A 26188-nucleotide genomic window follows, 5' to 3' on the forward strand; every position below is an offset into this window, starting at 1 on the left:
TAATAGATTACTAATGCTTTATGCATAGAGTACTGCAGGAATGAGTCTGGGCTGGATGTTAGCACTTCCAGCTCTTACGTCTAAATGTCAAAGGGATTTTTGTAATGGGATTTTGGTTACTTAAATGCATGAAATAAGGTCTCGCTGGGCTGGGCGCAGAGGGTTTGTTGTGGGAGATTCGAGCTGTCAAAAGGGAAGCCTCGCTCCTGGCCAATCCCGGCGTTGTCAGGGCGTGGTCTGCCCAAAACCGCGGTGGGTTCCATAATAATAACGCGTGGCCGTGGGGGTAAACGTCATTTGGGTAAACGGGAGGATTTATGACGAGATACCGCCTGTATACGTTCTTCCTGGGGGTTTAAATAGCAAGATATGGCCCCTTTTGGCTCTTCTGTAGCCCCGATATGACTCTTTCCGGAGTCAGACAGTCAGACATATCATGTGACATATCATGTGACTAAGCACTAGCTTCCCACTTTTCCATCCATTTACTCAGCTGAACAACTTTAGAAGACCTCTACCTCCAACGTTAGGCTCGTTGGCTAATATATACGTCTCGCCAAAGAGAACACATACACTATGAGGTGAGTAGTGTCTATGCAAGCTTTCGCTCTCCTTTCATCTGTTGTCTGCCTCTTCGGGACCCTCTTGTGTAGCATTGTTTTGAAATGTGATTCGTAATGTATGAGACTTTCCAAATCAGTGAGCGCCGGGGGCCTGTAGCTTGATATGCTCTTTCGTTATTATCATTAGATTGCTAAGGGAAACCTTGGGGTTCCTCTTGCTGTCGGCCTGCCTGGAGTCTGCACAGTCCAGGGGCTGCTCGCGCTTTTTCTGCAGCAAGTCTCGACGTGTCAGTGGCCTGGTTAACGGAGCCGACCCCGGCGCACCCCTCTTCCTCACTCCTTACCTCGAGAAGGGCGCCATAGATGAAGGTATGAGTGCACCCTCAGCCTCCATATATATTACAATCAATCAATCAATCAATCAATCAATCAATCAATCAATCATTTATTTCACTCTAGACCACAATTGTGGTGTGGAGTACATTACATGAAACATAAACAATATTGTTGTGCATGGTAAACAGTTCACAGCAGGGATACAAAACATAATGTGTAAACACAAATGTATACATATACATATAGCTTATAACTTAAGAGGAAACAAAACAAAACAAAAAGGAGACAATTATTTGAAAAGAGGTAATGCAGAAATCAAAAAGGCACCAAGTTTATATAGTAACTTTTGCTTGCATGTTTGGAATAAAAGTATACATTTGGCCATGGATGGGTGGTTAACATAGAATTTAGGCAATAGCTTTTTTCTAGCTTCATCAATAGTTTGGTTTTTACATTCAAAAATTACATGGAATTCGTCTCCTAGGAAGTCTCCAGTACACACATTACAAAACCGTTTGCTCCTCTCTAGACCTTTGTATCTACCTATTATCTTTGGTATTCTGTTGTTGGAGAGTCTAAGGTTACATAACGCTTGACGAGATTTCACATTTTCACAAAATAAGTACTTTTCGAACTTGAAAACCTCCTTAATTTCACAATAATCGTGCATTCCTTTATAACTGGGGACTGGTAATCTTACGACTTCAAAGGTCATGAGCTGGGCGGTGACGTCATCAGAGCACATGAAGACATACTCTGAAGCTCCCAGTGCCAGGTCTGAAGAAACTGGTCTTTTAGCCTCTGCTCGACAAGCGTCTTAAGCCATTTGATATTATCACACTTCTGTTCCAGCCAGATGTAGGAGAGACCGCAATCATGTAGTGTTTGTTGCACAGATGTTATCCATGGTGCAATATATTTGCCCGAAACAGACAGATTAAATAAACAATTGTACATACTCCTACTAAGTTTGGTTTCTTTACCATTTAGGAGGCTCCCCCAGTAGCCAATCATTCTTTTTTTAATGTCAATGTACAGTGGGTATCTTCCCAATTCACCGTAGACCATGTTAGAGCAGGTTGACATTTTGACCTTCAAAGTGTACTTAAGGAATTTCAAGTGTAGCTTTTCCAAGACAGCTACTTTATCAGAACCCCACACTTCACAAGCATACAACATGACCGGTGTGACAAGTCTGTCAAAGAGTTCTAGTCTAATGTCTATTGGCAGGTCAAACTTTCTACATTTGCACATTAGGGCATACATAGCTTTAGACGCCCTTTTATAGAGATCTTCAATGGCTTTTTTAAAAGAACCGTTGTGATTGAACACGACACCTAGATATTTGAAGCTATGGACAGCTTCTAGTTCCTGTCCCTCACAGTGAAAAATATATTTTTTTACATCAATTTTATAATGGCCAAATATTGTGACCTTTGTTTTATCACTATTAATTTTCAATTTCCATTTCTTACAAAAAAGACACATTTGGTCGATGGCTTTTTGCAGACCTCCTTTTGAACTAGCCATGACTATGGTATCATCCGCATACATTAGGACCAATAATTTAATGTAACTATCAATCACTTCGTCGTCACACCTAGCTGGCTCACATTGGTTTCAGACCAGGTATTCTTCTAAATCATTTATAAACAGTGCAAATAATACTGGGGAGAGATTTTCTCCTTGTCTCACTCCAGACAGGCTGGCGAAAAAATCTGATTTAACTCCATCAAGGAAGACACAGGACTTAATATGATTATACATGTTCACGATCACATTATGTAATCTCCCCGAAATGCCAACTTTTTGTAGTTTAAACCAGAGTGCATCTCTCCATACTAAGTCAAAAGCTTTACTATAATCTATAAAAGCACAAAACAATCTTTTTTTCTTGAAAATAAACAGGTCTATAAAATGTTTAAGTACAAAAATATGGTCAGTTGTAGAATACCCATTTCGGAAACCAGCCTGATTTTCATTCAATATGGTATTGTCTTCACAAAATTTGTGTAACCTAACATTCAATACGTTAGTAAAGAGTTTGCCTAAACAGCTCAAGAGAGTAATACCCCTATAGTTATTACAGTCCTCTTTCCCACCTTTCCCCTTGTAGATTGGGACAATGAGGCCAACAATCCAGCTTTTAGGGATAATCCCTGTGCACAGTATTTGGTTAAACAACCTCACATAGACAGGTAGAAAGATTCCGGCACTTTATTTGGATAGTCCAGTGCTGATACTCAACTTACTGTCAAGTGACTTTGTGTCACTATAAAGTCGGTGAGCTTCAGACATGGTGTGAAAAGCAGTCTGTTTATTCAGTGTCTGGGTTGGGACCAATGGTTGGGACTGAGGTAGCCCAACGTGACCCTACTACTGTACTTTGTTTACTTGTGCAGTAGTTAGGGTCACTAAGCGTTCTCATCGGCAATAAGGGGGAAGGCTGTTCAAACCGGTCTCCTACCCGTCTCCGATGTCCGATTGCAGATCCGAAGATATGATAGTCTTCCTACGGAAGCCAGTGATTTAGCCGGTGCTGTTAAAATGATACTGCTGCGTGAAACAACCGTTTAAAAGCAGTCTTCGACAGGACAGTGCCGACAGGAACCTTGGGTGTTTGAGTATCATGACATGTTTTGCTTGGGGTCCTCTCGCCATTCCGAAGTGTCGGCATTCCGATCATTGACTTCTATGCTTTCGGAGAGGTGGCCCTTTTTATCTCCAAAAAAGGTTTCGCCATTGCGAAAGATATTAGGTCCGCCATTCCGACATAGCATCTTGAGTTATTTAGCCTACAGGGGTGGGAGAGGTTAGGTTTAGGGTTAGGTTCTGGGGGAGGTTAGGTTTAGGCGTGGGGGGTGGGAGAGGTTAGGTTTAGGGTTAGGGTCTGCAGGAGGTTAGGTTTAGACATGGGGGTTGGGAGAGGTTAGCTCCAGCCGGTCCCCCGGGTTAGGGTTAAGCCTTTGGCATAGTCTTCGCGCCCAGCCAAGCGCATAGGGCGCGCAATGATTTTGACGTCATCGCACGGAGCGTGTCGGGGGGTGAGGCCTGAGTGCGGCGCGTCCATGGAGATTTTTCTATCAGTGCGTCGGGTTTTGGCACATTGTCAACATGGACGCTTTTGAGGGAAGACTGTCAGAGCAAGTCCGCCTCTACCCGCATCTCTATGACACAACACGGAGAGACCACAAGGACCAGCAGAAGTCCACCAATTCCTGGCGAGAAATCGCCAGCACACTCGGAGCTGAGGAAGCTGCCTGTGCCTGTGAGATCTCCGTGGTAGGCTATCAGCGGATATCTGCTGTGATTGAGTCCTCACCATCCTCATCGTCGTAAAGTCGCCTTCGAAGCATGACGTTCGATTATAACGAACTAGTTGTGTGTGTGGCTTAGCCTTCCCAAATGTTGAGGGTCGTTTTTTAGAATTTAATACATAGAATTGAGAACGTTACATTCAATTTCATTCAGACTGCCTGGCACTAATCGCCGCCATTTTCCCCTGGAGCTTCCACAGGAGGAGGGGGGTGGGAGGAGCGAGCTGCGCACTGACTATGTTCTGTTTTGGCCCGCGCAGAGTGCGCGCGCCCTCCGCGGAGCCCCGCCTCCAGCGCGTGCGCAAAGAGTATGCCAGACGCTTTAGGGTTCTTTCGCAATGGCGAGACAGATCTCCATTCCGACAATTTTGTCGGAATGCCGGTATTTCGGAGTGCCGACATTTCGGAATGCCGGGGTGCCCCCGTTTTGCTTCCCAGGTGCGCTGGATTTGCATTGATCACTGACTGAGCCGCCAGTCTCCTTGTGACCACCATGATATTGAGATCAAACACACCCTGCTGTAAATACGGCACAGGCTGTGGAAAGACTGCTTTTTTTTCCAATATTTTATTTTATGGTTTTTCAGAACATGAGAAACAAAAACAAAAACACTCAGACAGGAAAAGGGAAAAGAAAAAGACATAAAACAAAACAAAAACAAATATACATTTCCAACTTTCCAAAGTGGTGCTACCAGTCACGTAAAATGCCCATGTGCTTTACAAAATATACATCAATATACACAAAATAGGATCCATTATAAGTGGTCCATATCTAATCGGCCGGGTGAGTCACTTGTCATTTTTAACCTCGTCAAAATAGGCCAGGAACGGGTCCCAGATAACCAAAAACTTCCCCAATGAATTAGTCCTTTGGTAGTCTCTCCATCCGCACAACCGAGACCATGTCCGTCAGCCACAGCTGAAAAGAAGGTGGAGAGAAGGACTTCCACTCCTTAAGAATTACCTTCTTGGCAACAGTCATTCCCTGCGTCAAAGACTGCCGCACGGCCACCGGGAAGAGCAAAGAGGACTCTGAGCAGCGAAAGATGGCGAGTTCCGCCTCCGGTTGAAGGGGTGGAAAGACTGCTTTTAAATGGTTGTTTCACGGAGCAGTATCATTTTAACAGCACCGGCTAAATTACTGGCTTCCGTAGGAGGACATATCTTCGGATCTGCAATCGGACGTCGGAGACAGGTAGGAGAGCGTTTTGAACAGCAGTCAGCGTCACACTATCTCACTATCATGGTGCACCGCTTGCACGCGGCGAGCAAACAACACATGCAGTCACACGGAGACGGCGGCTGTCAGTGATCAATGCAAATCCAGCGCACCTGGGAAGCAAAACATGTCATGAAATACTCAAACTCCCAAGGTTCCTGTCGGCACTTCTCCTGTCCTCAATACGGCACAGGCTGTGCAAAGACTGCTTCTGCTTCTGACAGCCGCCGTCTCCGTGTGACTGCATGTGTTGTTTGCTCGCCGCGTGCAAGCGGTGCACCATGATAGGGAGATCAAACACACCCTGCTGTAAATTCAGCGCAGGCTGTGCAAAGACTGCTTCTAAACGGTTGTTTCACATAAGCAGTATCATTTTAACAGCGCCGGTTAAATTACTGGCTTCACTAGGCGGACTATCATATCTTTGGATCTGCAATCGGAGGTCGGATACGGGTAGGAGAGCTTTTTTAACAGCGTTTTCCACCCATTGAGGATTCGAACGCTGTGTGACGCTGACTGCTGTACGAGAATATATCGGAGTACAGTAGCAGCGTCACATTATGGGGCTAGGCAACTCTGTGATTCTCGTCAAACTTTGTCTTTTAAAAAGAGCAACCGCTCACTTTTTGGCGCAACTAGGCTTCCGATATAATTAGTTTGCCCCATCCGACCCTACCTGTGACTTCAAAGTGCAGAAATAAGGTGAGTTTAATGCCCAACACAGATTGTCTAACGAAAAATGAATGGACGGTGTGAGGGCTCTCGCTACAGTGAAGTCTTGAGACAAACACAGAAAGAGCCTGAGGGCTAGGACTGAGGTTACCATAGGTCGGGGACTCAGGTTAGTTGCATGGTTAGTCTATACATAAGCAGCAAATAGGCAAGTAACACCTGATAGCATTGGACTATCCAATAAAAGTGTTACTTACAAATTACTACTGCAATACAGTAATAAGCATGGCTCACTGTTACAATTTTATAACAATCAAATTTCAGAGGCTAGAGTGTTGTCTGAGCCAAGATTTGGGAGGGGTGTTTTCAAATAAATAAATTTGATCTTTTTGTTTCAGCCAGGAAACTGAGTCTGGTGGGACCTCTACCTGGTGCCAACGTGAAGAGTTATGCAGGATACCTCACTGTCAACAAGAAATACAACAGCAACCTCTACTTCTGGTTCTTCCCTGCACAGGTATTCCATCTCCAGTCAAGGAATCTAATATCTGGTGTAGCCTAGCCAGGGGGCCTTGACTACACCAGAAGTTAGGTTCCTAGTTTGTAGGGGTGCTCCGATCCGGCTAAGCCATGATCAGATCCGATTCCGATTCCTGTGGTCACGATCCGATTCCAGAATCGATTCTCGATTCCAACGATTCTCGATTCCAGAATCTAGAATCGATTCTCAATTATGTAGTTTTATATTGCAATAACACACAAAGGCAAATCTATGACAAAAAAGGTAAAATGTATTAATTCTGAACTTCAAATTCAACTTCTAAAGTATTACAGTCAGGGCCTAAAATTCATTTTGCAAACTAGGGGGGAATTCCCCCCTTATGTTCTTCAGATAGGGGGGATTTATAGACTTTGGGGGGAAGACTCTAACCAGAGTATAACTACACATCTTATGTCCAAGAGGTGGTGGCACCGTGGCAGTACACAAATTCCAAGTAAAAGTGCAAATACTCAACTACTGACTGCCCCAGAGGGAATCCAAACTACTCACACTTGCATTATTAGTGCAATGCTTTACCCACAGAACCACACAGGAGAGCCAGGAGAGGTGAAGGAACATGGAGAGTTCTCTCATCTCTAATGTGTGATTTTACCATTACTTTTTAATTCTTCTGTGCTTCTTTATAATTGTTTTTGCCGTATTATACATTTGGTCTTTGGTGTGCTTATTCTGGTGTACAGGTACTTTGTAACCTTAAGAAAGGTGCTATACAAATAGTTTATTATATTATATTATCATAATGCTGATCTGGTGGGCATATCCTACAGCAGGGATACTCAACTTGCTTTGCCCGGGTCCACTTTTGCAAAGTGACAGGAGGCCTGGGGCCAGTTAATACAGTAAACATACATTATTAATAAAATAAAATAAAAATCTGTAGCGGATTCTAGGTTTCTTGGGTGCCAGCCGGAGTTTTGTCTGACAATAAAACAATCAAAGCAATAATCAGAGTGACAATGCAAACACCGTTCAATATAAATCCAATGTGAAAACCATTCACACAAAAGAAAAATATAATTTACAAGCAAGTCCAAATAATCAAACAAACTAGATGTTATTCACCAAAAATAGTGTTTTGTTTTTAAATAAATAAGAGCGATAAACTAAAGTTAGAAATTCAGTTTGTTCACTTCATTTCAGTTCTCAAATTTGTTCAGAGTAAACCCTTGCCCCAAACAAATCAATAAACAATCTCTCCAGAAAGGAAATTAACCAAACCTCTTCGACCAACTGACCGGTCAGTTGGACGTCTTTGTGCACACAGGACAGTTATACTTAAGTTAAATGCGGGGCTTTAAGCAGGTGGCGACATTTGACAATTTAGCTGGAGGTCAGTCAAACTTGATTTAACATTAATTTTCATTGTGAATAAAAAAAATGGTTGGGGGGGCCACTCTGCACCCTATCGCGGGCCCCGCATCTGGCCCCTGGGCCGCAAGTTGAGTATCACTGTCCTACAGTGTAACATCGTAAGGCAGGCTGATGACAGTGGGCAGACACTGACCAGTGTTCTGAATAAACACATGCATCAGGTTAAGGCCTAAACATGGTCGTCCGTCAGAGCCTCGCCTCGCCCTCCCCGTAGGACGGCGGGTGGAGCGCCGTCCTACGGGGAGGGGCCGCCGTCGGCTGACGGGGGCTGCTCCAAAATGTGACTCAACGGCGACGATACGTGCGTGACGTCAGCTGCACGAGAGTTGTGACTGGCCGTTGCCTTGGCTCATCGTCGTAAAGTCGCCTTTCAAAGCATGAAGTTAGATTATAACGAACTAGTTGTGTGGCTTAGCCTTCCCAAATGTTGAGGGTCGTTTTTTTGAATTTAATACATAGAATTGGGAACGTTACATTCAATTTCATTCAGAATGCCTGGCACACAATCTCTGCCATTTTCACACGGAGCTTCCACAGGAGGAGGGAGGGTGGGAGAGGGAGGGTGTAGTGGCGTCCCAGCATGTAGGGCTCGCTGGCGCCGCCAGACGGCGAGACGGCTCCAATTCGAGGCGGACGGACGACCATGTTTAGGCCTTTAGACAAAAGGTGCCCTGCATCCAGTGAAAATCACTGACCAAAGACTACTAAACGTTAGACCATTGACTGTATAGACACACTGGTTGTTGTTGAGTATATCCAGCTAACACATGCTGAAATATTAATCCAAAATGCACATAATTGGTCTTTTAGGAAGGAAAAGAGGTAGCCGGCACTACTTTCCAAACATGGCCGACGACCTCTTTTCCTTCCAAAAAGACAGATTATGTGCATTTTGGATTAATATTTCATCATGTGGTGAGTACCCGAAGCACAACATGTATTTTGGCGCCGTGAGATGTGTGTTTTGGCAGATTTTTAACAGCTGTACCATTAGCCTCCATTCTATGGCGATAATTACTAACTTCACGACTGTAGCTCACTGTAAACTGAGCGGACAGTGCCAGTAAGGCATGGTGTATCTTGGTTATGTGGGGGGGATGTGGCAAATGAGCTAAACTTCCCAAAAAGTGGTGTATCCCTTTAAGTACCGTTCCACACAAACATCGATTGGTCTGTGCAAACCATTACTCCCCCTTTATAAATTGAAAATATGCAGGAATTCGGGAAAATGTGTGGGATTCCTGCAATCCCGCGCCAAATGTTAAACCCAGATTACCACGCGATTGTAGAAGCAGGCGTTCTGCCTGCCTGGTTGAAAGAAGATCGAATTCAGCCTGCAAACTCATACGCTCTTTGTATAATTCGGGGGTGGGATTAATAGAATACTGGTGGTCTAATTTAAGAATGGTATCCGTAAGTCTACTTTTTTTTGGCTTTATGTATTTTGGTTAAGTTAGCAGAGTATGAAATAATTTGTCCTCTTTGACTTTTTTTGTTTTTTATATACCGGTATATTTATTTAACATGGAAGTAAAGTGACCACAAGGTGGTGCTCAGATCCTAACTTTGTGTCCTGACCTCCCGGCAGGAGAGACCTGAGACGGCTCCAGTCCTGCTGTGGCTGCAAGGCGGGCCTGGTGGCACCTCCATGTTTGGTCTGTTTGTGGAACATGGACCCTATGTGGTGCACAAGAACCTGACAGGTGAAACCCAAAACCAAGCTGGCCGTTCAGCTGTTCACATGAACATGCCTTGTTTTCATGCATTGTGATTTTTATTTTATGGAAAAAATTACATTTGTATGTCAGCCTTGTGTATACTTTTTTTTAGCTGCTTGTCTTTTCTCTCTTTGAAGTCAGTTTCAGGGATTACCCATGGACATCCAGATACTCAGTTGTGTACATTGACAATCCAGTAGGTATTGCTTATTGATCCAAAAACAAAACATGTGAACTGATAAGATATTTTTATCATTCAAGGTTACAATTTCTCAGCCCATCATAGATCATTTTAAGAATACATACATGGTATTACTAAGGTCAGGTATTTATCTTCACAGGTTGGAACAGGTTTCAGCTTCACAGATGATGACAGAGGCTTTGCTCAGAACCAGGATGATGTTGGCAGAGACCTGTACAGGTAACCCAAACCTCTATCTTACTCAAACTAAGTCTTATCAGTCATATAGGTCAGTAAATCTGGTGTTATGGGCCGCTAACTCGTATTCTTCACATCTCTTCCTCAGTGGGTTAACTCAGTTCTTCCAAATCTTTCCTGAGTATCAGTCCAATGAGTTCTATGCAACTGGGGAGGTAAGCTTTTTGTATGAAGCTTTGCAGTTCATGTTGTCTAACCCTTTGTTCACACCATACGCCAAAGCCACGCTGAAGCTGAGTGCCACGCTAAAGCGGTCACACCAGAAACACTCTTTTCCTCAGCGCCTGGCTCGGAGCTGCTCCCCCGGCCTCCCGCCCCCTCACAACTTGCGTTGACTTCATGCCTGGCTGCAGCGCGCTGCACGCTTGGAAAATAGAACAGAAGCCGAAACTATCGGTTCAGCATAGCTTCGGCGTGGCGTGGCGTGGCGTGCGGCTGGTGTGAATGGACTCGCCTGTTATCAAGGACGCCGAAATGAAACTGCGTGGCTTCAGCGTGGGATTGGTATATGGTGTGAATGTGCACTAAGGATTTCAAGAAGTAGGATTACACAAATAGCTTATAAACTTCCAAGCATACAGTAGTAGAACATCAACATTTTCTCCCCTCACATTTTTGCTCATTAGAGGAAATCTTTGTTATGCAATGAGATCGTTTTAAATAGTGTTTACAAAATGCTATGAATGACATTAAACACGTTTTAATAGTATTTGGCAAAGTGGGAGTGTCCAGGTAGTGTGGCGGTAGATTCCCTGCCTACCAATACAAGGGTTGCACGTTTGCACCCCTGTGTTACCTCCGACTTGGTCGGGCGTCCGTACAGGCACGATTGGCTGTGTCTGCGGGTGGGAAGCCGGAATGAGGGTATGTGTCCTGTTCGCTGCACTAGCGCCTCCTCTGGTCGGTCAGGGCACCTGTTCGGGGCAGAAGAGAACTGGTGGGTAGCGTGATCCTCCCACATGCTACGTCCTGCCGGTGAAGCTCCCTGCTGTTGGGTGAAAAGAAGTGGCTGACAACTACACATGCATCGGTGGAAGCATGTGTGGGCCCCATCTTCCCCAAAAGCGGTAATTTAGCATTTGCGCTCATTTAACGCTGTGCGCAATGCAAATTGGGGGCGGGCACAAGCGCATGCCTGTTATAATTGTACTGGGCATAGGCATGCCACATGCCAAAGCAGGCGTTTCAGCGCTAAAATGTGAGGATAGATGGCATATTACGCGCTAAATACCTCGCTGCGCTGGAACGCACCATAATCTCCGCGCAGCGCAGAAACGTCATTACGCACGGACGTGGCACCCCAGGATTGGGTAACCAGCAGATTATTCGGTGAGGCAATCAACTATAATTCACTGAGAAACTTTGATCACATTGCAAGGAGGGGTTATGGTAAATTAATTGAGAAAACTTGTACATTGTAGCCTACTTGCAATAGGCTATTCACCTTCACCTGCTATAACGCGGAGGGTCGTTGGCATCACAGCCAATCTGTCACAAGCCTCGGCACAAGTCGAGTTTTATTTGAGTCCACTGTAAATCCTCCAATCTTTTCTTTTGTCTCTGCCGTTTACCCGCTGCAAACACGTTTGTATTGTCCCACCCCAGTCAACAAAACAACCCGAATTGCATCAAAACTCAGATGTTTTTAACAGGTATATATGATGTGATGGTGTCGTTATGAGATAGGGATAATATATACAGTCAATAGGCCTACACCTATCCAAATTACGCATGGGAGAAATTACAGCATGCCTCAGGCAAACTGTATTACATGGACAGCAAGACGGGAATCTGGTTTGATTGATCTAACGCCCAGGCATTGCCAGGCCACACCCGTGAATAATTCTGGTGGTTAACACCGCCAAAATCCTGTTTGCGCCGTGCATAAATGATTTGGCATGCCTCTAATCTGCGTTTGCGCCCGTTGTTGTGATGAGTTATGCTTCCCCGCACCACCATGCCACCATATTTTGGGGCTGTTTTAACTTAAAAACAGGGAGGTCACGTCTACCCAAACAATTATATCATTTTTAAACAGTTATGTTTCTGTATAAATCATTACAATATGTTCCCGTGAGGTGGGGATGCGTTTTGCTGCAGCCTGGCGGGGGTGCAAAACTCGGCATAACACCTGGACAGCGGACTGCAATCTTCCCTGCTTTAAGGCACGCGCAAACAGGTGCGCAAGCGCTACTAGGGGATATCGCCTGTACGAAGATAGGGCCCTGTGTCCTCTACGGCTCTCCCCAGATTGGCAGAGGGGGTGAAGCAGCGACCAGGGCAGCATGGGGAATTGGCCAAGTACAAATTGGGGGGAAATCAGAAAGAAAGCATCTGGCAAAGGCGGTAATCCTTCTCCTCCTGAATTAAATCAACCAGCGTAGTTAAGATTTTGCCATACTTGCCATCACCTGTGTAAACCCCCCTCCTCTCTCCCTCCCTCCTTGCAGTCTTATGCAGGGAAGTATGTTCCCGCCATCACTTACTACATCCATAAAAACAACCCCACTGCCAAGGTGAAGATCAACCTGAAGGGGATGGCCATTGGGGACGGGCTCTGTGATCCAGAAGTGGTACGTGTGTCCATTTCATACCATTCTATAAACTACAGCTGCTCGATGTTTCATAGTGGAACACTTTTCATACAGTGTTTAGCCTCAGCCAAGCAGTTTGATGCATCAAAGGTATGTTTCAACTGTACAAGTGATAATTCTATTAATGGAATTGGTTGCTGAGATAGTCAGCAACTTTGAACCTTTCTCTTGATTTTGTGAGTATTGTATACTTTTGAAGAGTACACAATCACATTTGTAACTAATGCGTAAGATCCGTAATCGAAGAGGGCATTCTTCCTCCTACTAAATTCAAGATGTTTATTGTCACTCCGGTAGTACAAGTACACTCATGTGTAATTCTTAGGCCGGGAGGCTCCGCATGACATAATCATAAGATGTAAGACAAGGAGCAAAAAAGCAACGTAATAAATATGAAACTGCATAAAAGAAACAGAAAACACACAAGAGCAATAGCAATATAAATATGAAATGCTAGGTATATTAAAAAAAATAAATCTTTAATTGGCCAAATCTTTGCCTATACTGTATATTTAAGAAAAATATTGGTATCAGCATAATATCGGTATCGGCAGATATCCAAATTCAGGTATCGGAATCGGATCGGAAGTGAAAAAAAGTGGATCGGTGCATCCCTAAGCGCAGACAGCAGCAGTGGCAGTGGCGGTATGCTCCTTAATAATTGGATTGCAATCTGACAAAAAACGCGTAGAAGGAAGGTGAGCTAAAATCTTCGCTATATATACTAGGATGAAACTGGCGACGACTGACGTCATAACAGATGTCATACATCTTAGCTGACGTCATACTTGACTCAAGTATGACGTAACTTCACTGACGTCACGGGCTGTAACGTCATACATCCAGGGTTCGAGTTATGGGGGGACCTATGGGGTCTTGGACCCCATAGCTAGAGTCTGGGACCCCATAGTCCAGAACACCTGTGGGACCCCCACAAATATAACTTTTTTATTTTTATTTATTTTTTCCTTTTTTGTGTTCCAAATAACACATTTTTCGATGGAATAATTATTATTATTTATGTTAACTAGATAAATAGGCTAAATAAGAAACATGTTTTCAGTTTTCCCAAAACAACCGTTTGAATTGTTGTGTGAAATAGGCTGCATTTCACCTCCAAGCCACCATGTGCCGCCCATGAGCGCGTGTTCTACTACTACAACCGAGTTGCAGGGAGAAGAAGCCACAACATGCAACCATCACGTGATGTAAACAGCCGCCTGAGCCAACAAGATCTTATTAATCTTTAGTATAGCGTTATCATGCCACTGAAGAAAAGGCTGAAGCTGCCAACGGGGTGTACAAGCCTGGATAGCTTCGGTTTCAGAAAGAAACAAAGAACGGCTTCAGACAAGGGACAACGACCTGTTACAGCTAGGTTGCTACTAGCTAGTAGGTAAGCTAACGTTATGGACACAGCTGAGAGGAGAGAAGACTGAGACGTTTCATTTTGTAAGTATTACGCCTACAGTTGTTTTTGTTCTAACAAGATGCTGCTACTGTATCTGCTGAAATATGCTGCTGTTTGTTGCAATTTGTTTTTCATTCACAAGTTCTTGATTACCTGTGCACAAGGGGTTTGTTCGTAAGGTTAGCCTACTCTGGTAACTTCCGGTCTGTTGTTGCTATGCAACGGTAGCTAGGGGATGGCTGCCCCATTCATCTGTTTTCTTCTTGTTGTTGTTTTTAGATAGCGTTTCTTGCTGAGTGCAGAGAACTGCTCGGAAAGCAAATTGTATTTGCATTATGTATATGTATGTATGAGCATTATGTATTTATTTTTGTAGTTTTTGATTTATAAGTGCAGAGACAGAGTTAAATAAATGTTAATTTAAGTTCAGCAATTTTGTCTCATTTGTAAAATTAAATTGTTGTATTTTATCAGATGCAAGTGTAAGACTGAATAATAACATCATACAAAAGTCTAAACCGAATGTTAATTTAAAATTAGATATTCCTCTAAATCTGGCTTCAAACGGCCACAATTTGAGGAAAAAACGGCCCAATTTTTTTTCGGCGGCCCCCTCCGGGGGCCACCGATTTAGGGGGACCCCATAGCTATCTGACTATAACTCGAACCCTGCATACATCTTAACTGACGTCGTACTTGACTGACGACACGGGCTGATCAGATATGATTATGGAGCTTGATCTACGTGGGTTGAAATTCAGTCTGTGACTACACATTTTTATTTTTAAATGGCACAGTGGACAAGTCAACAGTAGTTTGCACCTTGTGTAAAACGGAATTAAAATATCACCGAAGTAACGCTACATCGAGTTTGAGCGATCACCTAAAAGCTAAGCATAGCGGAGCAGCTAGCGTTGCCGTAGCCTCAACGCAAGACTCAGTCATTCTTCCTTCAGAGTCTCGGATGCGCGGGTCCTCTAGCCACTGGGAGGTCGGCTGGGAGGTTATCCAATACTACGGCGCCAATGTACTCCAAAATCTTCTGTAGTTTCCAATACCGAGCCATTATTCACATGGAAGTGCCAAAGTTTTTAGCTCAGACACAGCCTTCTTCGGCTGTGTCATTTTGGGTTTCGACTGCTCCACAGCGCCGCTGCCGGAAGTATCGGTTCTAGAGCGTGTACTGCACTGTTTACAATTGTGCATTTATTTTCTGTTCAAGATATATTTTGTAGACATTGTTACCTCCTGTCTACATTGCACTTTTATTGAATTGAAAATAAATCTAAATTTCAAGATCACAAAGTACATTTATTTGCATTCATTTGATTCCCAATCACGACACACTGGTAAGAATGATTAATATCTAATTAAAAATGCTTTGAAATGCAAAATAATGGCAGTTTAAACATGCGATACAAAGATGCGATTAATCGCGATTAACTATAGTTAATCGCAAGATTAATCGCGAGTAAGAAAATGAATCGTTTGACAGCCCTAATATATATATATATATATATATATATACATACTGTACTGTATATATATATTTATAAAACGGCTCTCTCAAATCAAGCAATCTGATTGGTTCACAGCCATTGTATAAATCCAATAACCCACTCCAATAACCCATGGCCATGGGTTATTGGAGTGGGTTATTGGTTGCCATGGCAACTCTCTTACTAAAAGCCTTTGGTTACCTCAAAAAAAACAAATGGCGGAGACAGCTGTCAGATCCTTGTGAATCGATCTTCGCTTATAACTTTACTAATACTTGGCAGAAAATTATGTTTTGTACAAGAATAAATGCGGGCTAATGTCTTCTTTGCAAAAAAAAGGCTGTTAACCCCGCATTTAACCCTGCATTTAACCCCGTAACGTTAGTTGGTGTCGGGCTTTGCAGAAAGCACTCAGCTTCTCAGCAAGCGCTGAGAATGCAGCGCTGCGCTCGAGCTGCCTGTCGGCTTTCCAGAAAGCTCTCAGCTTCTCAGCAAGCGCCAGGATTGGCCAATGTCAACTTCAGTCTCCAGAACGATCCAATCAAATCACCCGCACGTTCTTGCGGTCCCGCCTTACAGTAGTGTTTCAACTGACTCTATCAGAATACCATGCCAGTCGGACTTATAGTATTATTATTATTATATTATTATACTTGGAAACCTTTTTCAACCGTTTTATAAAAGCAATATAGCACTCGAGCTGCGTGGTGTTGTGGAATATATCCCGCTGATAAGCTGTTATCCCACGAGGCCGCAGGCCGAGTGAGATAACAGCTTATCAGCGGGATATATTCGCCACAACACACTTGCTCTCATGCTATATTGCTTAAATATATAATATTAGGGGTGTCGCGGTACATGTATTCGTCCCGTGAGTTCACGGTACGGGCATCACGGTATGTCGTTTCACGGGTTCTTTGTTTAGAATGAAGTTACCAAAGTTACCAGTTGGCAAATACCTGGCTGTATCTGGCCTGCTACCTCAGTCCCTACTAGTAGCTAGCTAGCTACTAGCAACCAACTAGGTTGTTTTGTTTTCTGTCTGTTTGACAGGGTAAGGCTTAAACTTTGAATGTTTATACATAGCTTAACTTGAACAAATTGAAATACTCCAATTGCACAAGTTTAATTTTTGTATTCTATTTTTGTATTTTTGATAACTAAATGCTTTTCAGCCTTGTAGCTGATTGTGACATTGTGACCGAGCCAGCAAAATACAACCTAATGCAAGAGAGTATGTTCACTGTGTGTACTGTTTACTGCTTTAAACAGGGCCATGCTGTACCAGTTTGTGACACTAGGTGGAGCACTAGTACTGCCTGTTCAAAATGAATGCCCAAGGTTCAATACAAAATAAAAATAATTTTTTGTTGTTGCTTTTTCCGCCGTTGTACCGTACCGAACCGTGACCCCAAAACCGAGGTACATACTGTACCGTGACTTTTGTGTACCGTGACACCCCTAATATATATATATATATAACAGAGAGTCATATTGCACTCCAAACGTGTGTGTGTGGGGGTTATTTCTTTGAGTAGTTTAGTAATATAATGTGTGTGATGAAAAATGAAAAGCACTTCCTCAGCATGGTCTCCCTGACAGTCTTGACTGTTGTTTCTCCTCCGTCTCAGATGATGGGTGGTTATGCTGACTTCCTGTACCAGACAGGCCTGATCGATGAGCTCCAGAGACACTATGTTGTCCAGCAGACAGACCTGGGAGTTCAGCTCATCCAGCAGCAGAAGTGGGTGGAGGCTTTTGAGGTAGGAGACACAGGTTGTTGCTGTGCATAGGTTAAAACTCAGTCATTATTTATCCAAAATAGCTCTCGATGCCAAAATCAGTGTTTTATTTATTTTGTTCGAAACGGTGACATTTTTAATCCCCCAAGGAATTAATGTCATATACAGCATTTTCTTATTATCATAATTTTCTGAAATGATCAAATATCGCAATTGAGAACGAAGAGCCTTTTTTAGTGAATGTGGCCCGAGATAACCATGTTGTATGTTGTCTCTTCCATGCCTTCCTCCCTGCACTTCAGGTTTTTGACAGCTTGCTGAATGGTGATGTGGAGCCGTACCCCTCCTTTTTCCAAAATGCTACAGGCTGCACCAACTATTTCAACTACCTGTCATGTCAGGTACATGGAAACACTGGCTGAAAACTCAGGCCATGTTTAACAACAGTCTCTACATAAAACGGCAAACTGGCGTTGCGTTCTCACCTTTTATTTTTGCGTTTTTTTTACACAGCGTTTGTGATAACGATTTGCGTGCAGACTGAAGCCACAAAAGACTCAGAGCAGCATCAAGTGAGCCAGAATAACATTGGAACTTCTGGTTAAATCCTTCACAATAATGGTACTATTAACGAATAGTCTTATTGATGCATGTTGCAAAGTTTTTTTGTGTTTGATCCGAAATACACAGAAGACCTATTATAACACGGACCACTAAAAGTCAATTTTAACACATAGTGAGTTGACGGTCCTGATTTTTATTTACCCAGTTATAAATTATGGCTTTTATTTTTAACTCATTAAGTGCCATAGACGACCTAACTCGTCTTACATAATCCAGCGCTTAAGTGCCAAGGACGGACTAACTCGTCTTACATAAAGATTTTTTTTTTTTGACAGTGGGACATCAATCAACCGCTTTTACATCTTCGAGATAACTATTTGGAGCAAGAGCATGTGTGTAATCTATTTTACCGACCACTAAGTGGCGACAGAGACCGAGAGAAGTCACAGCCACGGGACCCAAAAGCCACAAAAGCAGCCGCCTCAGCCCGGACACACACACACAGAACGGACAGAGATCCCTTCCCCCCAGAGCCGCGCAGCAACGCGCGAACACACACACACACACACACACACACACACACACACACACACACACACACACACACACACACACACACACACACACACACACACACCGCGGAAGCAAGCCATTCAAGGAAATGGCGACGCGATTTTACAGTAATCCATTTCAGACTCGTCTTGCCCGACAGGCAAGCAGGCAGGCAGGCACGCAGACAGACAGGCAGGCAGCACAACGCGCTTCTGACACGCCCGCTGAAGCCAGGAGGAAGGAGGAGAAGACACACGGAGGGAGGAGTTTGAATGAGAGGGGTGTTTCCTGTTGTTATGGAGGAAATTACTGTTCAAAACTATTGTTTAGAATGTCTGACGGTCTTACTGATGCCAAAAATGAATGGTTAAAGTGACTGTTTCACAAAAAGCCATTTATCTCTGAATAAATTTCCAGACGCTGAAACCATGCTGTACTCAACGGCTAATATCTACATAACTACTAACTCTGCAAACTAACTCTTTTAGACAGAGAAAGCACACATTCTATTAGTTATTTTTAGATGATTGATGTTCATGAATTCTTAACAGAAAAGAATCCTCGGCTGTTCTAAAATGAGCCAGAATCGTCAAAAACACCCCTGGCACAACTTACCTACAGGAATGAAAACATGGCTGGCATTCAATGTGTTAAGGTAAAAATGCCTAGCTTCCTCTATTCTGTCTATTTCTAACGGGCTTGATTTAGCTTTGTAGGATTAAAGTTTAAATTAATTTTCCATGCGATAGAGTGACACAGAAGTCACGAATAGTAATAAACTGCTCCAGATTGGATTACAGAATAAAAATCCAGTAAAAGCCCCATAAAAAAGCTGTTTTCTTTGCAGCACAATTGGAACTTGAGGAAATGCATCTTGAAGACAACTCATGGCTGTGAGTTGTCTTCAATTATTTAATGCAGGAGTGATTAATATGTGCAACATTAATAGTGGGCACTTAATGCAGATTGTGTTTTTAGCAAATCGTTATCATGTTTGTTGAATGTCAATGCGATTCATTGTGCCATAAGTATTGGTAACTAGCCCACTGTTCCTATTGTCTATCATTGTATTCCATGGCAAAGGGGGGGCTGTGTCGTCACCTGAATTGCGTTTCGCCACACGGCAACAGTAAGGATGGCGTTATCAAAGTATTCCACTCTGGCATCTGTTTTCACTTTTTTGCGTTTTCAGGCACCACGAACGCCGTTCCCGTGTAAAAGGAAGGCACGAAGTTTGCAAGAAGTTTGCCGTTTTATGCAGGGAGCGTTGCCGTGTAAACAGGGCCTCAGATCAGTTCAACCCTTGCCCGTCTCCAGTCTTCACCTAATGGCTGTCTTTTTGTATGTATTTATTTACTGCTGTCCTCTTTGTCTTCTCTTGTTGTCCTCTCACGCGTCTGTGTGGCTTTTGTTTGTTTTGATAGTGAAGCACTCTCTAAAGTTTAAAACTTGAAAAAGTGCGATACAAATGAAGTAATTATTAGCAGTAACTGTCTGTGAGGAATACACTCCATCCTGGTTTGTGCTTCAGGAGCCCGAGGACCAGGAGTACTTTTCCCAGTTTGTGACTCTGGTGGAGGTGCGGCGCTCCATCCATGTGGGGAACCTGACGTTCCACGACGGCTCGCAGGTGGAGAAACACCTCTTGCAGGATGTCATGAAGAGCATCAAGCCCTGGCTGGGGGTGCTGATGGAAAAATACAGGGTGAGCAGATGTAGGAAGTAGAGCCCGGCTATCGCCAGGCCGGAGGCATTATGGTTTCAGGTTGTCCGTCCGTCCGAAGTTCATTAACGTGATATCTGAGGAATGCCTTGACGGAATTTGTCGTCAAATTTGCCTCACACAGATTAACTGATTAGATTTTGGTGGTCAAAGTTCAAGGTCACTGTGACCTCACAAACTCCATTTTCAAGCTTGTTAATATATATATACCGTATTCTTAATCTATAGTGGCCCTCTCTGTGTGCAGGTCTTAATCTATAGTGGCCCTCTCTGTGTGCAGGTCTTAATCTATAATGGCCCTCTCTGTGTGCAGGTCTTAATCTATAGTGGCCCTCTCTGTGTGCAGGTCTTAATCTATAGTGGCCCTCTCTGTGTGCAGGTCTTAATCTATAGTGGCCCTCTCTGTGTCCAGGTCTTAATCTATAGTGGCCCTCTCTGTGTGCAGGTCTTAATCTATAGTGGCCCTCTCTGTGTGCAGGTCTTAATCTATAGTGGCCCTCTCTGTGTGCAGGTCTTAATCTATAGTGGCCCTCTCTGTGTCCAGGTCTTAATCTATAGTGGCCCTCTCTGTGTGCAGATCTTAATCTATAGTGGCCCTCTCTGTGTGCAGGTCTTAATCTATAGTGGCCCTCTCTGTGTGCAGGTCTTAATCTATAGTGGCCCTCTCTGTGTGCAGGTCTTAATCTATAGTGGCCCTCTCTGTGTGCAGATCTTAATCTATAGTGGCCCTCTCTGTGTGCAGGTCTTAATCTATAGTGGCCCTCTCTGTGTGCAGATCTTAATCTATAGTGGCCCTCTCTGTGTGCAGGTCTTAATCTATAGTGGCCCTCTCTGTGTGCAGATCTTAATCTATAGTGGCCCTCTCTGTGTGCAGGTCTTAATCTATAGTGGCCCTCTCTGTGTCCAGGTCTTAATCTATAGTGGCCCTCTCTGTGTGCAGGTCTTAATCTATAGTGGCCCTCTCTGTGTGCAGGTCTTAATCTATAGTGGCCCTCTCTGTGTGCAGGTCTTAATCTATAGTGGCCCTCTCTGTGTGCAGGTCTTAATCTATAGTGGCCCTCTCTGTGTGCAGGTCTTAATCTATAGTGGCCCTCTCTGTGTGCAGGTCTTAATCTATAGCGGTCAGCTGGATGTGATCGTCGCTGCCCCGCTGACTGAGAGGTTCTTGCCGACCGTCAACTGGACCGGGGCTGCTGATTACCAAACGGCTCCCCGCTTCCACTGGAAGGTTCAGCCCACTGACACAGAGGTGGCGGGTTATGTAAGACAAGTGGGAGAATTTTACCAGGTAAGCAGATATGTGGGACAGTTGAAACAATTCTGGACTGCAATTGTGATAAATATGGCACAAAAGGTGGTTTCAAATCTTTTATCCGTCCCCTTGTCACGCAGGTAATTATCCGAGGGGGAGGACACATTCTGCCTTATGACCAACCAGAGAGGTCCTTCGATATGATTGACAGATTCCTTTCGACACAAGGCTGGAACTGAAGCGTATTTGCACTGAAACACTTGATCAGATCACCTCCCTCTCATCAGTGTGTTTGCTCATTTCAACAACTGTTGATTGTCATCACCACTCCAAGTCAGCACACTCTTGGATTAATTGCACTGCTTTTCAATAGGACTGGTAACAATGTAGTAACTGTTCTCTGATGAACTACACATGAAATGGTAAGTTGTACATTTTCAGAATGTGAATTAATTAATTTGAATTAAATTAATGAATTAATTTCTTGTTTATTTTCATGGGAATCGTTTGGGGAAAGTTTTGTTGTTGTTGTTGCTGCACACAGTCGTATATTTTTGAAGATGACATGTAAAGGCAGAATTTCTGAAAATGTGCTTATTTAAAGTGCTGAAGGCAAATCGTGTTAATCTATGGAATAAATGTTTTTTAAGGCTATTGAAGGGTGCCGAGTTCAAATCTGCTGTATGCCCTTCTCAAAAATTGATGATAATGCCTCAAATCCAAGATGGCCACCACCAGCGAGCTGAAATGTATTTATGTACATATCTTTTTGACTAAACAAGGTAGAAACTTGAATCAAATGTACTCTTGTAGGTTTTCATATATGGTGAATCCAATGCCATATTCTGATTTGAGATCAAATGTGAAGAAATTGCTTGAAACTCATATATATTGCGAAAATTGTAGTTTTAATGATGAATAAGTTGTCAACCAAATAAGATCCAGAAGCAGGTTGATCGTAGCTGTATCATTTCCTTACTTTGTTTTCCAAATGTGTATTTGCATACAGCAGAGTTGAGTTCAGTACCCCTACAAACCTTGTATGCCATCAATGAACACTATTTGAACACGACCTCTGGAGTTAATGGTAACCCTTTTGTAGGTTTTCATATATGGGGGATACAATGACACGTTCAGATCTCCCTGCATGCTTTCAGCATAGGTGGCAGAGAGAGTAGCCATGACACTAAACGTGCTCTCGAGCAATTCTGTTAACGAAGATCAGGATGTGGCAAGTGAGCTAATAGAGCCCTGCATGCATGGGCCTCAAATCTAGTCAAGTCAAGTTTATTTGTATAGCACATTTCATACACAGATGCAGTTCAAAGTGCTTCACATAAAATCTAGGCCCTGGCCCTACATGTTCGGGCCCAAGCTCGAGGTGAGCCCCTTAAATAAGTAAGTAGTAATAAGTACTCTTAAATGGGTAGTTTGGTATGCCGATATTATGTCCCAAGCTATTAGGCCCGGGCCCAAACCTAGCTAGTGATGTGAAAATTGGTCCAAGGGCTTCGGGCCCCCTCGAGCTCGGGCCAGAATTGCTTGATACTGTGAACGCATGATGTGAAACTTTGCATCTGAGGTTGGTTGCAGAGTCTCTCGTGCACAACCTCTACAGAACAGCTCGGCTCTTGCTTTGTTGCATGTATCAACCTCAGGCACACCATCCATCTTACAGATGGATGTCTCTGTTGATATCGATATGTCTTTTGTGAGAGGGCCCTTGCCAAGGCCAATAAGATCAGTGTGATGTTGCTGGAACACCTGCCAGGCCGTTTTCTTACTGGGGTCACTGAACTCTGAGACACTATCACAGCCAGTGACGGCATGTAAGTAGTGTGTCCACTTGATCAGCAGAAAGCAACAGGCAAATTTCATGTACTGGAAAATACTTTGGAGCCTTTGACGTCCCAGCTTTCATGTAGAGATGTATACATCATATTCTGTCAGTGTGACAGAAGTACCGGTAGTCGAAGCACATCTTGTGTTTGATCCTTGTGCCTGCTTTGATTGATTCCTCTTGATACTTGTCGAAGACTACATCAATCCCTACCCTGGTATTTTGCTGCCATCTTGAACATAGTTTTAGACATTTCGTAAAATGCTTATAAAATAGTTTTACTTTGTCGAACCGAACGGTTCAGCTAATGCTATAATCGGGAGAGACCATAGAACATTTCACTCGGACCAAAACTTAAAAAAACACAGAAAAAATATTTTCTTCAAACCTGCATTTTTTTTTTTTTACGTTTTCGTCTCAGTGAAATGTTATGCGATCTCTCCTGTTTCTAAATATATCTGTACCGTTTGGTTTGAACCAGTAAAACTATTTGTATACGCATTTTACGAAATGTGTATGGGAAGATAAATGGCGGATGAAAATCTCTGGTACAGTGCTGAAGCAGGAAGTAGGCGGTCACTTTGCCTCTCTATGTCAGGCGGCTTTTCAAGTGTCATCACGAGTGCTTGGCCATCAATGAGCACAGCAGGCAGCTGGGTTCCTCAAGTGTAACGTGCTGAGGTTTGGCCTACTGTCGGTTTACTAAAGGTGTTGCTGGAATGTATACTACCATTAGTTGTGGCTAAAGTTACTGGGATGGGCATGAGTTAATGCAGGAGGGTATTTTCCAGATTCACCTTGCACCCTGCTCTGTAAGCTGTTATGAGTGTTTACAATGTTCCTGTCCACTTTGATAGTGTTTTTCTTGCCCTTGGAAAGTTGCATAACTTCATACAAAGGGGCAAATGCCCCGGCCTTATTCTTTCCAATGTGTGATTTCAGATCCAGGTGCTGGTTACTATCTGGAGGTTCACGTTTGTCCACGAAGACTTTCACTTGTGCCTGTCAAAGGTGTCCTTTACTAATTGTCAAAAAGGGCTTTAGTTTTTGAGATACCCCTACGGGAGGTAGGACAAAACACAACAATGTTTTTCCTCATCTCTAAGGTCTCCCATATATGAAATGGATTCTTGTGTCAAAATATTTGACTGCAAAAATGGTTAAATTGATAGATATTGGTATAGCCTACACCCCAAAACAAAACAAAAAACAAAAATCTAGCCTGGCCGTATAGGAGTTGAGGCATATAAACTCATGTAGAAGATGTAGATGTACAAGCTTTGAGAGCTTTCAAACTTGACATGCTAGCAGTCAGAAAGTTGCTTAACATATAGGGAGAAAATGGTTGTGAATATCTTGATGCATGTAGGAAATATAGAGCTATGAACACATAACTAAAATAAGCGGAAATGTAAAAAATGAATATCCATGCAGAATGTTCTCATTTACTTTGTAGTAACTCTGCCATAGATTGTACGTTTTGAAAAACCTTAAGTAGCCAGAGAATTTATATTCATCATAAAGATGAAGATAAATCATAATGTCTTAATGTGAAGAGCAAACTGTACAATGGTTTTTGTAAATTGAGACCCTTTTTGTAACGGACTTCTGTGGCATTTTGCTACAGATCACATAGTCTAGCAGCACCTATTGTTTTAGGGGATTTCCTTTCCAAAAGTACAGTTTCACTTCACTTGTATTCTCTAGAAAAACCTTGAAGGTATCACTTCAATGTGATGAAAGTCCCTTTGCTCCCAAGTCTTCATACAAAGTTAGTGATTCCATTGATGTGCACTAGAGGTCACTATGCTCCAGTTTTATTTTCGACTTCCTTGCAAAAGACAGACTCAAAAGATCAGCACTCTACCAGAGTGGAGCTGTCATTCTGAGTAGTTTAAGAGGTTTGCACCATTAAATCTTTGATCATCTGAGAACTCAGGTCCTGAGGAATTATTAACATCTTTGAAGAAAATATAGCCACCACTGTGAACATTGCAACATTAGATACTTAAATTGTGTTGTCTTACAAAATGTTCCTAAATTGTTTATTCAGACTGTGGCTAGAAATTTATTCACACATTACGGTTGTCTGTAGTGATTTGGCACTCTGACAGAATGCCACAGAGATGTTTGTGTACGAAAGTTAACCGCCATGTTATTTCATTAGGCAACTATCAAGCTGTCTAGACATTTCAATAATTAATGAGTATTCTAAGCCTCTTAAACATCTAACTATTTAATGAGCATTCATGGTTCAAGGACATGCAGCGAGACACAATGGATTATTTGATTCATTTGAGCATGAATTTGCTGTAGTCAGTTTCTAAATGCCTCAGGTCATTTGGTTCAGGTTTGCACCCTGGTTATCTATAGCCTACAGTCAATTATTGCTTTGGTGTTTTAAAAGTTTAAAATACAATAAGTCTAGTCTATTAATAGACATCAAATTACATCGTTAGTTGTATTATGCTACAGAACAAGTGCTTTATTTTCATACCATAATGTAGCTGCAGTGATATTTAACATCTGTACAAATGCAAAACAAAAACAAAATGGAGACAATGTCATTACAGACACAAAAATGTACAAAGTTATGCAGGCAAGAATGGATTCATCGATTCATTACATATAAACAGTGTATTTAAGCGCTGAAATGAGCCTTGACATACAACTAAAGGCAGCAAGTGCTATGCAAACATTATTTACAAACATGTACCACACATTTACTCCCTTCAAAAAGAAAGGTGGTTGCATTACATGTACAGGATTACAGAGATGAATGACATTCTATACAATATTTATAGTTTTAGA

At 42.9% G+C, this 26188-nt stretch overlaps 1 protein-coding gene across 1 annotated transcript; it reads left to right on the top strand.

Moving 5' to 3' along the window:
- The first annotated feature begins 470 nt into the window (after window positions 1-470).
- Window positions 471-22077, top strand: cpvl (carboxypeptidase vitellogenic like). Its single transcript, XM_083635595.1, has 13 exons — window positions 471-581; window positions 751-932; window positions 6509-6627; window positions 9632-9746; window positions 9899-9957; window positions 10103-10182; window positions 10289-10355; window positions 12651-12773; window positions 17336-17467; window positions 17749-17847; window positions 20094-20267; window positions 21391-21573; window positions 21678-22077. The coding sequence occupies exons 1-13, from the start codon at window positions 577-579 to the stop codon at window positions 21774-21776; spliced, it is 1437 nt and encodes a 478-aa protein (XP_083491721.1). The 5' UTR covers window positions 471-576; the 3' UTR covers window positions 21777-22077.
- The last annotated feature ends 4111 nt before the right edge of the window (window positions 22078-26188 follow it).

The sequence above is a fragment of the Poromitra crassiceps genome (genome assembly GCF_964638095.1).
Source record: "Poromitra crassiceps genome assembly, chromosome: 1".
Classification (NCBI taxonomy): Eukaryota; Metazoa; Chordata; class Actinopteri; order Beryciformes; family Melamphaidae; genus Poromitra; species Poromitra crassiceps.